The 13,064-nt window shown below is 40.8% G+C and overlaps 1 protein-coding gene across 2 annotated transcripts in view; it reads right to left on the bottom strand.

The window, feature by feature from the left end:
• Nucleotides 1-660: 660 nt before the first annotated feature.
• Nucleotides 661-13,064, bottom strand: part of kremen1 (kringle containing transmembrane protein 1) — a 55,318-nt gene continuing 42,914 nt past the window's right edge. The window contains exons 4-9 of one of the 2 annotated variants that reach the window (XM_079340270.1): nt 11,970-12,094; nt 10,297-10,450; nt 8,993-9,325; nt 4,412-4,651; nt 3,747-3,831; nt 661-3,640 (exon numbers count right to left, since the gene is read on the bottom strand). In XM_079340270.1, coding sequence (XP_079196396.1) covers nt 3,481-3,640; nt 3,747-3,831; nt 4,412-4,651; nt 8,993-9,325; nt 10,297-10,450; nt 11,970-12,094 — 1,097 coding nt within the window. In that variant the 3' untranslated portion in view covers nt 661-3,480. The remainder of the gene's footprint in view (nt 3,641-3,746; nt 3,832-4,411; nt 4,652-8,992; nt 9,326-10,296; nt 10,451-11,969; nt 12,095-13,064) is intronic. The other variant, XM_079340271.1, reaches the window with a different exon arrangement.

The following is a 13,064-nucleotide window of genomic DNA, read 5'->3' as shown; positions in this document are numbered from 1 at the left end:
ATGAAGTACTTGCAAGTAGAGGATTATTTTGCTTCTCCATGGCAATCAAGCCGTCCTGCCAACAAATAGCAAGCACACACTGCTGCATTTTCTAGGAAAGACAAAAAACAGCCTATAAACTGTTTCAGAGTGAGCACAAGATGAAAGCAACACAGAAACACCTTTCATGAATTAGGAAATCATCATTGCATACATCCCGAGTGTTCCAGCTTATTACAAGTCCTTCCCTGGGTGTTTGTTTTCTCATGGTGTTCCAGTTGTAAAGCTCAACTCCTGCTGTTTCTCTCTCAAACGTGAAGGTTGCATGCTTGACCTCATTGCAGAGGGGAACCAATAGGTTACACATGGCCGTCCAAATCCTCGCTCCGTGTGTGTGCATCTCCAAAGAGTCTGGGAGTCATTTCACATATCTGATAAGTATTTAGCTCAGCAGAAAGAAAGAAAAAAGTTGACGGGGTGCAGATGTCCCACCATGCGTAAATCCAGAATCCCTTTTTCTCACATGAAAAAAATACACAGGATTAGTTAGATCTGGATTTCGGGATTTTATGGCACATATGCTATCCAGCTTTTTAGGTACGTAATATCGTGTGCCATTGAGTAATAAATGGAGTTTAATAAACGGAAGGAATAAAACTCAAGAAAAAGCACAACACAAGCTTAAGAAACATGCATACAGTGTTTATTTTGCAACCAGGACACATTAAATAAACTACAAAGGTACTTCACTTATACAAAAGATAGATTATATCCCATTCACATACAAAATAACAATAATTTACTGTATAAATTAAACATTTCACTATGTTGTTATTTACAATTTCATGAAAGAAAAACAAAGTTTTGACCCCTCCAGATTGTTTCCCACAAGGCTTCTGGTTGTTGTTTTCATGTCATAGAGCACTAAATCCACTCCAGGTTGGGCTTTGAGACTGTTTCCACAGCTCAGGAGACAGAGTACACTTTTCTGATTGACTTCCGGATGGGACATAGAATGTATGTTTGCACAATCCACCATGCTGTCCAAACAAACATGCCCTTGTTAGATGGAACCTGCCAGACTTCATTAGCATGTGTTTGATTTGGGCGCACATTAATTTGCCATCGCTCTCACATGGAGGCTCTCTTTTCACCCCTCTTCTCTGTCTCTCCATACGCATGGGCTGCTCTGAACATCACAGACCCAGGGGCATGTACTCTTGTCTTGCAATAATTAACATGAGTTACAGTTGAGCAGCACAGGTAGAGCACAGAGTCACATTTGTATCAATGTCTAATTTCAAAATAAAACTAATATGATTGAAATTGTGTTTTTATGACATTTTTGAATGACGACATCTGTTTGCTTGGAAGTCTCTGTGAGGCCACATCATATCCAAAACTTAACCTTCAGTCTCAAGTGCTCAAAACATTACAAACTAGCTTCTTCTTCCTACTAAAACTCAATGCAAAAGTGAATAAGTCCTGTTACATCTTGTAAGTAGAATTTCATTTAAGTGCATTGATGTTTCTTTATTTATGATGTCGGTTATTAGAGCGTTTTTGCTCTAGAACACTTCAACATCTAATCCCACAGCAGGAAGAGACACTTGCTATGCCCATAGTGGACCAGGGGATTTTGACCTTTCACAAGTTGTTTAAATGCCACAGCAATGCACAGGAAAACCAACACAGCAGCAAACCTGCTGTCAGATTGCGCATAGCACCACTACTCCCCTTTGTAAATCTGTCTTTCTTTTGTTCCGTTCAACCTTTTGGCCTGAAATCAAGGTGACAGGTTAAAGCTTCCAGGCCTGCAGTGTCTCATAGAATTGAGGCGGTATATTGCTGTCTTAGAGAGAGGCGAAATCGTATTAAATTGTTGAGCTCAGTTGACGAAAGCACATTGACGGAATGCTTTGCTGGGACACAAAATGAAAAAGAGGACATAAATATCATCATCACCACCACACTGAATTACGTAATATACAATAATATTCACCCCTCCCTTGTGATCAAAAGACAACTTAATGTGAACAATATGTTCAATAAATGTCCAAGACTACACATAGGAGCACACACAGAGTTCTAAAAACAAACATATTTAAAGCGCTGTCCGTTACTACACAAAGAGCTCGATTCCAAAAAGCCATGTGCTCACTTTGGCACAAAAATGAATCATCTAATGTCTACCCTGTAACAAAAAAAGTAAAGTTGAGTGTACAATGTTTAAAAATAACTCTTAACAAATGTTTTCCATTACTGTACAAGATGTGTCATTATTTCTACCTAACATTCAGTGGTGGAAATCTTTTTTTCGGGACTGAAATTCCTTATCATCCACACTGATTCTAAAGAAGTGCAGAGTCCTGCGAGGGACCCCAGTCTGCATCATGAAAGACACAGATGTTTGGAATCTGAGACAAGCAAAGAGGAGATCCTTAAGGCACTTGAACACCATCAAACCGGAAAGACTCCCGCCCACAACTGAGCAGAAAAAGTCCTCAGATCTTCCCAAGCCACGCTAAATGGCAGTTTGTCTGCAAACTGCACCACCCAACCCCCCGAGTGAACAACGTTACTTCTTCCCTCCACCCAAATCCACATGAGCGCTAAGTGAACAAGTCGTTGAGCGCGTTGACTCTTGTCTATGATCTTTTTTTATTTTACGTTGAGTAATTCATCCCCAAAGTGCTGTGAGATCTACCACATGATGTTTCCAAATCCTGATGTCCTCTCATTAGAAAGCTATAGCTGTCATGTGAAACAACACAAAAAGAAACATTGCATATGGAATCTTAGAGACAAATACATACACAACTCTTTGGATGGGAGGATTCTAGTTTTAGGCTGCAAATGTTCATCATCCATATGAGGCAGTTTAAAGAGTTATAAAAACGGTATATATGTGTGTATATCAAGTCTCCATTTTTTGATCCTCTCCCTAATATAGTGAAGATTTAGTTACCAGTGATAGTGATGCACCAGAAAGAGGCAAACCTTTCTGTTTTCTAAACTCAAAAACAGACAGTAAAGTCAGCTGTTGTCTGCACCTGGCCTTGCTGAGTTCCCACTGGTGAGCCTGCAGTCTTGAAGGGTGCTTTGGAGGTATGCTGAGTGTGAGGGACATCAGTGGGTGATGGAAATGGAGCCTGGCTGAACAAGCACAGCTCCCTGCATGATAAGAGCGTCCTTGAATCGTTGTCAGAGCTGATGATCTTCCTCCATTCACCTCTTTGCTCTCCTCTCCCACAATGAGTTCTCTGGCAGCCCTTCTTGTCCTCCTCCTCTTCGTTACAGAGCAGGGTGGAAGGGTGCTGCCACTTCGGCCCACAGGCCATTTAGTAGCAGTCAGTCAGTTGTCATTCAGCCACTCAATTATTGGCTTGTTAGCATAGCACCTCATAGAGTTTGATTGTCTGAGGGCCTGGCATCTGACGGCCCTTGAGTATTTGCGGGGTGGTGGTAGGGTTTGGTTGACTGTGGAAAGCAGCAGTGGCGCTAGTTGCCCACCAGAGGGCTGAGGTCTCCGTGGTGGTTCTTTAGCTTCTTCTTGAACAAGGAGATGGTGGAGGGTCGGTAAAGAATGATCCAAGGCTCTGAAGATGCCGTGCTCTGGCTGCAGCTGTCTGAACTGCTAACTGCTGGGATGTTTGGGGACCTGAGAGTGAAAATTAGAAAAAGATGAAGAAGAGAAAATTGTAAAATCGTAAACAATTTTTGGGGCACACTGGGATGCCACACACCTGAAACATCCTCATACTTACTTGACTGTGATATGCAGCAGCAGCTTTGCCACCATGGCTATGACTGTTAGTATGAGGAGAGCAGCCAGAGCGTAGATGGTCCACACTGCAGAGAGGAAACCACACAATAAGAAGACATAAGATATCAAATCATGTTTATTGAAACAAATTGAAGCAGACTGAGAAAATTAGCAGGTGAAGAATTATTAACACACTTGTTAGCAGCATTAGCAGCCAGCAAATTGTCAAGAAATGGGGATGCTTAATCACTTCACATCTGCTCACTTCAGGTTGAGAAAAACATCTGATAGCTTTTTGAGGAAGAGCATTCAACGTTTGGAAGAAATAATAGACAGAACAGTAAAAAAAAAAAAAAAAGGAACAGAATACGCCAGTCCACATGCGTAGCTTTGACTAGAGGCCTGATTGTGATCAGCAGGGAGACACAAAGTAACTTCAGTTATGAGTCACTTACAGGGAAAAAACTAGTGTCTCATGATCAGAGGAAATCACTGTGGGCCAAAGCTTCCAGAAGCATCTCATCAATCTAAGACTTTGAAACTTTTCTAAAAAAAAATCAGGCCATGCTTAATGAATCAGGCCATGCTTAATAGGAGCTAAAGCGAAGAAATCTGCCAGTTTGCAAAAGTAGAAGAAGGTACAGTATATCATGGGTGTTAACATACTAGCGCTGTGGCCGTTGGTCTCGCCGTGTCCAGCCCACTGACCTGGCATGTTGTGCTCCGGTTTACCGGGGCTGGACGTGATCACGTAGAGTATCTGGGAGGAGCGTCCGTTGGATGTGCTGTTGGATCTCTCTGTGACACTGCCAGCTAGTTGAGGCCCCGCCGTGCTGGAGACATCCTCTCCGCCCTCCTCCCCCTCTCCTTCAGCCTCCATTGTTCGGCTATCTTGGCTCATCATTGCTGGGGATACAAAAATGAAGAACTGCTTTAGAGCACTAAATGTTGATTCTTACATTATTGAGGTGGTTTAAAGCAAAAGAAGAGTATGGCTGATGATTATTTTGTCAGGAGAAGGAAAAAGTCTTGACCAGGGGCATTTAAACTTCCCAATACTTGTCTACTCTATGTATAATGAGTGAGAAGCCTGAGTTCTGCCAGCTGTACAGTTGTCGGAACTGTTTACATCATGTTCACATTGACGGGATGGCCTTAAAAAGATGTTTAAGTCATTGACACACACACACACATATATATATATATATATATACACACACATATATACATATATATATACTCTGCAGGAGGTACAGAGCGTCCCAAGCGGTGTGAAGGTGTGAGGAACATGATGTCCATTGTTGTGTTTGTGTAGGTCATTCCAGATGTGTTTATTCTCTGATGGGCCCACTGCCCAACAGAAATGTAGTTTTGCTCAATATGTAAATTATGTAATCTAAAATGTATTCATCTTTTTTTGTTCAACCTGCTTCATAAGAGCAGATCCACAGTGTTTGTAAAAGAACTAACGCCAGAGCCTTAATCTCTCTCTCTCTCTCTCTCTCTATATATATATATATATATATATATGTATATATATATATACACACACACACACACACACACATTTAACCATATTTTTGCTGATAGGAATGCAGCCATGTTTCTTTCAAAATCACCTCTTACAATAGGGACTATTTCTGAATTTAGTGGTCGTTCACAGGACTGCTGGAGAGGAGTGGTGATTTGTCTGTCCTCTGTGTCATTGCAAAAGGTCAGCCATGTTGTTGTAAATTCTACTAGTTGAATACACACATCACTTAACGCCCCTTTAATTATTCCCCTGGGTAAAATGGTCAAATGGGCTGTGGCAGCAAGTATGAAGTAATAAGATACATCATGTTGATCATGTTGTTGAAAGTATAAACGGAGTCACGAGCCAATATTTAATACTCAAAGCGTTTTTTAAGAAACAGAACTACTTTGTAAAAACAGTCAAGCGTGCTGTAAACATGTTGTGTTGAAAGCTTTTCTGTCTGCCTCAGTCATGATTCAAGAAGTGTTTGCAATAAATTCTGTTTGTTTTAAGCCGCTCACAGAACCAGATGGGCCGAGTTTGCTTCATAAAACTGCAATGCCAGAGAGCGTGCACTCTTTAAACTTATTTATGTGTTTTCAGAGGAAGCAACATCCTGAATAAGATCTTCTCTGCCTTTCATTTACTTTTCCTCAACAAATGTGTGATTGATTTTTCCTACTCCTCCTGAAACTCTGCTCCTAAAGAACAAACTGTGGAATACGTCACACTGTTATCTACGTTTTTTCATATGAGTTATTCAATCCAAAATGATTATTTTCATAACCATAGATTTCGGGAAATGTCAACAAAACAACTGTAATGCATAATGAATGCATAATGTATGAGAGCCTTCTAAAAATTGGGACATTTCAGTCCTTTTTATTACATTCATGTGTTTATATATATATATATAAACACACACACACACACACACACACACACACACAAAAACCCAATAAAAAGACCATACAGCCTCTTAAATGTAACATCATGTTAGTCACAGTCAGTACAATTTTACGAAGACTTGGTATCTTGCAGTGTCATCATTAAGAAGACTGAATACCCACTGAGACTATTCCCAATCCTGCTCCTTGTGAAAAAAACACAAAGACAAATGATTCGAACTCAAAGCACCTTTTTGGCCACCTTCATATTTGCAGTGTTTTTGTTATCGACAGGTGTTAAGGTTATCTAAGGAGGGTTTCCATTATCAGCTGGCAGACTGCTTTGTAATAGGACACTTGGAAAGGTAGTGGGTTGCACTTCCCTAGTGTCCTCGAGCAGGCAAGGAAAAATTTAAAAAACAAACAATTTGGTTCATTCATGACGAGAAAATGGAAAACGTGCTTCGGCTTCTGCAACATTCTGTTAAATCAGCAATGAACGCTTTTCTACGACAGGGATTTCAGCAGGTTTTGTGTCAAGGTTGAATTTTAACATTTTGAAGAAAATGATTCAGTCAACCCAATTAGGAAAAACATATTTTCAGTTCCTTATTTGTTTGACATTAACCCTAGATAAAATGATCAGATTTACACTCAAATTTATAAATATTCATATTGTGGTTCCCATGTTTCTGTGTATTTTTTTGTAATTCATTTATTTTACACATTTACTGATGCAGAGTAAACAATTACTGTGGACAAAGCAAGAAACATAAAACCCATAATAACAGGGCTAACCCCAATTCTCTCATGCACTTGGTTTCATATTAACAGTTGCTTTGGAGAAATGTTGTGCTGTTTAGAAGGACTCATACACTGCTAAAGTGAATTACTGAAAATTACACTCCACCTATATCTTGTGGTCCACAAACAGCCAGAACGACTTGAACATCTTTCATTAAAGCCTCTTCCATGAATGGTGGCTAGATCTTAAAGCAAGTGTGGGATTTTCTATTTCTTTTCATAAAATTACTCAAACTCACTGTGATGTTCCAACAACTTTTTCAACTATTCAAACCCAGACTCAGCTCTGCTATCTCTGTCATCTTAGAGCGTTTATCCTGAAATTACCATTTTGCCCACTCAGCACGCCACAGCACAGATATTCTATGTACTTTGAGCCGATACTCTGTTTAACTAGGGTCTCTCTCCCTGCTGTTTCTGTTTTTTTAGTCTCCGAATCTGAGTTGCTACAAAAAAAAAAATGTCTGTAAAAAAGGTATTATTTCACGAGTTGACCTTTTCCTATATCACTTCTCAGATTACATTTCTCGGCTACATGATGCCTCACACAAAACAATAAACTCAGATGCAGTGTAGAGAGATTTGTGTCTGTCCGGAGGTCAGACAATTCTGACCTTTGAATATCATATTTACTGTAGCGCCAGCGGGAGAAAATATAACAAATGGAAGCAGAGAGGGAGGAGTTGGGGACAGACTGCTTCCCAGTGTAACAAGCTGTGAGCTTGAAAGTCACCTAAACTGAAATATATCAAGGCGTGCTTCTCTCGTGTCTGCAGTAAAATTAAACTATTAAATCATTTTTGGTGCATTCAGACGCAAAGACTGCAAGAGAGCATAAAATGGAAACAGCAGAGGGCAGCTTTTTTTGTTTTACATTTTAGTCTGATCACATTGTTCCTATTTCTCTGGCATGAGAACATATTTTGATTTAAGGTCTTGGGTTCGCTCAGCTACATGCCTGCTCAATAGTGGAATCATGCTAATCAGAGGGCATGAAGCATCGCATCACAGTACTTTGTATGTAGGTGGCATAAAACTTGCTGTGCAGCTCACTGAGCAGCACTCTGGAGAAGCAAAGCAGCCTGCTGCAGCTTGATAAGGCAGTGAGTTCCTAGAAAAACAAAACATTATTTAAATGTGCAGTATCACCCCAGGGCTGTGAGACATTGAATAGCAAATGAAAAGAGAAAAGGGCTGTTGCGCCAGAACCAGCAACCCTCCAACATGCAAAACTCCAACATGGAGCAAGCGAGTCAGCACACACTGACCATGCAAATGAGACTCCCGGTGGGTTTGAGGTGGTCATCGACTCCTGGGCTGAAAAAGAAGCCAACGTGGAAGTGCCAAAAGTTGCCATTTCTGAGATGGCCACTTGAGGCTGGCTCCAAAAGAAAGTCAATCCCCATTTCGCTCTCCAAAAATTCAAGGGAAATCTAGCCTTTTATCCTATTCTTGTTTTAGCAAATTTTCTCTCTTAGCTTTTTTAGGCAACCTCAGAGAGTTTCAAGCCTAGATAGTATCACACTTTCTGGGAAACAATATTGAGCTAATTAACACACCAATGGCTAACACAGGCAATGAACATAGCTTTGTTTAAGTGGTGGCTGTTGGGGTGCTGATGGCGTAGCTGTTAGTCGTGCCCCATGTACTGAGTCCTCCAATCGGGCAGCTGGGTTCATGTCCAACCTGTGACACCTCTATCACATGCTATTCCCCACTCTGTCTCCCTGATTTCCTACTTTATCCACAGTCCTCTGAAATGAACGCATCATTGCACTGGAGCAAATCAAAAAAAGAAACCATGTGTTTTAAAGTGGTGTTTATCAACACCTGGCCCCTCTCCAGCTCTACCTTCTGTTTGGAATATGTTCTCAAATCTTCAACAAGACATGAAAAACTTATTCGTTCATCACAGAAGCTACATTCATTAGTAAGTCTTTGGTTTGAAGGGGTACTGTAGTGCAGGATGTGGACTAGAACTCTAACCAAACATCCAAAGTGACCCTGCATAGTTATGAGACTTTCAAAAAAGTGTACTACCTTGGTAAAGAAGAGCAAATCCTTGAGCCTGGTTGGTGCGATCTGAGAAGAAGTACAGGATGACGAAATCGCCTGTGATGTTTACTAACTCCCGTGGTGGGCTGCGCCAGTCGAAGCGTGCCACCACCTGGTTGGTGTAACCATCTAGTAGCTCCACCATGTCTGCCTGGTCCGAGATGTCAAAGAAGGTGAAGTTGAAGAGGATGGCTAATGATCCTGGCACCCGGATAGTCCAGTAGCAAACACGACCAGCACTGTACTTATCCGGGAAGTCAGGGGAGTAGATGACGTCTGATGGAGAGGAATAGTTTCCACCACAGGCCCCTACTCGTGCTGAATGAAAAAGCATGAAAAAGAAGAGGAAATAGTCAGGGAGATTAGACAACAAAGCTGACATTATGCTAAGACTAATAGGGACGCTCGGTTTACTATATTAACTGACAACTGGTCTAGTTTTGGTGGTTCGGTTGCTTGACAGGATAAGAGGATATCGTGTAAAACAATTAATCCTGCTTAAACAGGAGGCACCAATTTGATATACCAAATTGGCCCAATTATTGTGGTTATTAAAGTTAGTGGTAGGTGTGGTGGAATTTCTATAACGAATGAATTACATGTGTGATGTTAATTCACTGTTTCCTCGACAGTAGGTTTTAAAAAACATAAGCCATTTTGTGATCGGTCCATACTTTCACTGATCAACTGACTTGCCCTGTTTTTTATCATGTCATAAAATTCAGTGTTTCCATGATCACCACATTATACACCACAATTTAAGAAAAAGAGATGTATGAGAGTGTATATAGTTCTAAAATACAGTTAATGAATTTGTACTCCGTAGAAAAACAACTGGATTAGTGCAGTAGCTATAATGTAGATTGTTTTTACTTTCAAAACTTTAATTAGAGAACCACAAGTTGAAATGTGTAGAGTGCAGCTTGATGAATAAGGAATCAATTACTTATTTAATGTATAATACATGTTTCGTTTTGTAATATGAAAAGATGTCAGTCACTGCTGTGTGCATGAAACAAGGGGTACTGGAGGGAAGTCAGTTTACAGGTGTGCCTTCAGGAGCTGAACTGGAGCCTGATACAACACACAATATTTGATTAAAGGTGTTAACATGACAAAAGAATTGACAGACCTGTTCCCACCTTAGGTTATTACAAACTGTAAAGCCAACCATGGCACCACAGAGACGTGTGTTTGTGAAAGTGAATTATCGAATGTTATCTGGCAAATATTAAAACAGGCAAAGATCACAGACCCAGAGATAAAGTAGTGTTTGGTAACACACTTACTGTCGAAGATGATGACCCAGCCGTCTCCACCGCAGGGTTGGGTGTGGTCACCAAAGCAAACGTGGTTACACTCCATGCTGGGAGACTCGCCATGGTCCCGCAAGTCCACTTCATTACCACAGAAACAAGCATATCCTGACTCCATGCCAGCAAGCTAAAAAAACACAAAAAGGGTTATGCAAATCATTGCAACAGCAATTCAAAACAAACTTTGGGTGACGCCTTTTGTGATGCTATTCATTATAAAACCACTTTGCATGTGAGCGAAAGAGGAAAACACAGACGGAAACATTACAACTACTGAGAACTTTGGCTCCTACTGGCTGGCTGTTCTGTCTTAAAATTTATATACTGATGAAATATACAAAATGGCTCCTTGCTTGTTTTCAAAGATGTAACATATTAAAAAAATTGTTTTAAAGGATTTTTTTTTACATCAAGTTGAGGTTTAAAAAACATTTTACTACATGTGGCTCCTTCTCAAATTAACATGTCTCTTTTTCTCATAATGAATCTGTTAGGACAACCACGACCTCTCAGCTGACGCTGCTCTCAGGGTGAAGAGAGAATAAACCGTAAACAAAGAGCACCTATCTCTCTTTTGAGTCAAACTGAGTAAAGAGTAAACTGTTCCCGAAAGCGTCGGAGCAGAAATGCGTAACGTCAAAAACGTTCACACATCGTGACCTTGCCATCACTGGCTGCTTGTTCTCAAAAGAGCTATTGTCCTTTATTGAGAAAAGACACCATTGTATTTGTAGGCCCTACATGAATTCACACAACTGAAGGTACTGCATCAGTTCCCACTCTGCCTCTCTTCTCATGGAAAAGGAATTTATCAAGCCTCTGCTCTCGCCAACACGTGTCGAGCTATGTCCTCGTTGCATTATTCTATCTGATGAAGTTACACCAACCCGAATACTTCTGGAGGAGCAAACAAGCCCCTGATCGCTGTCTAACTCATCAGCCATGCTCTTTGCCAAATAGTCCCAGAGGATCCGTACTTCCAAGAGAACTGACGCTCGACATGCGCATTACAAACAGTGACCGTCCAAGGGTAGGCAGATGATGCCAATCTGCCATCACTTCCTGTAACATCTGCTGAAGTGATAGGGAAGAGGGGTCGGGGGGGGTGGCTGTCACTATCTGTCAGCGCAGACTGGGCTGAAGCGGATCTACTGAGACAGAAAGTGAACACCTGGCACTGTTTAGAGCTGGGACAATGGCATGCCAGACTCAGAGATGAGGAAAATGCATTGAGGAGGAGGTGCCCACTGGGCTAATAACCATTCATTTCCAGCTGTCAGCCTTGATTGCTGTGATGATTTGTCACGCGCTGGTTGGTTTGAAACAGGAACTTTGATGGCTGAATAAAGAGGGCATAGACTGCAATGGGCATCATGGTAATAAGTGACAGGAAACTGCCCGTAAATGCAGATAATTTACATAAAAGCCTGACTATTGCAGGAGAAAGCTCTTGTCCATTTTAGACATGACACGGGCAATTGACTGGGCTCTTATTCATCCACTCAGGGGAACTTTTAAACTTTCCAGTGTGAGTGCCAAGATAAAGAAGTTTTTCTCATATTTTCTTTCTTGCAGAAGCTGCCAGCCTTTATCTAAGTGAAAATATATATATATTTATATACGTCTGCTTCACTTTCCCATCTTACCTTGTATCTCTGCTTCCTGCAGAAGCTTATACAGTACTGGATGGTGAGTTTGTTGGATGTCTCGCTGGGACCGGACAGAGTGGGCGGGTCACCGCTGTCTCTAAAGCAGCCAAGGTTCCCAGGCACTACGAAAGGAGAGGACGTGAGAAAGGTTAAAAAAAACAATGGGATACACAAAACAACTTTGATGCTTTCTGTATCACGTTGATTGTTAGCATTTCCTGTGTAGAACATCATTCTTGTTTTTGTTTTTAACTTTGCAGATACAGTTAATCTAGGATTTCTTCTTCTACTGAAGTCACTGGTTTGTAATCTCTGAACGACTTGCGTGACTTCCTCTTAGTTTAATAATCATGTTTGTGATTAACACTGTGCCTCATAGACACACCCCCTAAGAAAGATATATGGTGACAGACTAAAGAGGTTTACGCCTCCTGATACATGTCTTAGTTTAAATTGTCAACAGGCAAGCCAGCAATTTGATCTCTGAGGAAAAGTAAGGGGGAGTCACGAGGAGGGAGGGAAGAGTGGTCACAGCAGTCATAGAGACATTTGGAATCTAGAAAACGTACTGTGTCGGATGTAAGAGAAATGTGAATTAGATTATGGATAGAACATTTTCTACATGTGTTAGTGTTTGCTGGTGTTGAGAAATCACATTTTTGGAACAAGTTTTGTACATCAAAAGAACATTTGTCCTATCATGAATTTCGAGATGTTGAAAAACTGCAGCATTGAGAAGAAGGCAGAGCCCAACATTTGAACCTTTGAGAATATAAAAGTGATATTAGAGCGTTTGCAAAAAGTCATGCTTAAAGTTTTGTGTTTTCTACCTCGGACATATTTGGTTAAAGTGATGTAAACTCTACATGCACCGTGTACTTAAAAAAGTTTCCTTTTTTGTTTTATTCAGGTATCCTCTTGGTTTTAACCGTTGTTGCAACTATTGAATATTCAGACATTTGTAAGGGGGTACCATGGGATGTTTGACATAAACAGGCCAACATGATGATGATTGTTGACACCTTTCTAGACAATATTCAGTCAGACATGTCAGCTCCCCTCCTTTAGTCCAGTGTGTATTCATCAAATGTA

This window comes from Symphodus melops (assembly GCF_947650265.1).
Source record: "Symphodus melops genome assembly, chromosome: 1".
Classification (NCBI taxonomy): domain Eukaryota; kingdom Metazoa; phylum Chordata; class Actinopteri; order Labriformes; family Labridae; genus Symphodus; species Symphodus melops.
Note: the sequence above shows the minus strand (reverse complement) of the source record. Positions and strands in the feature narration are given on the sequence as shown.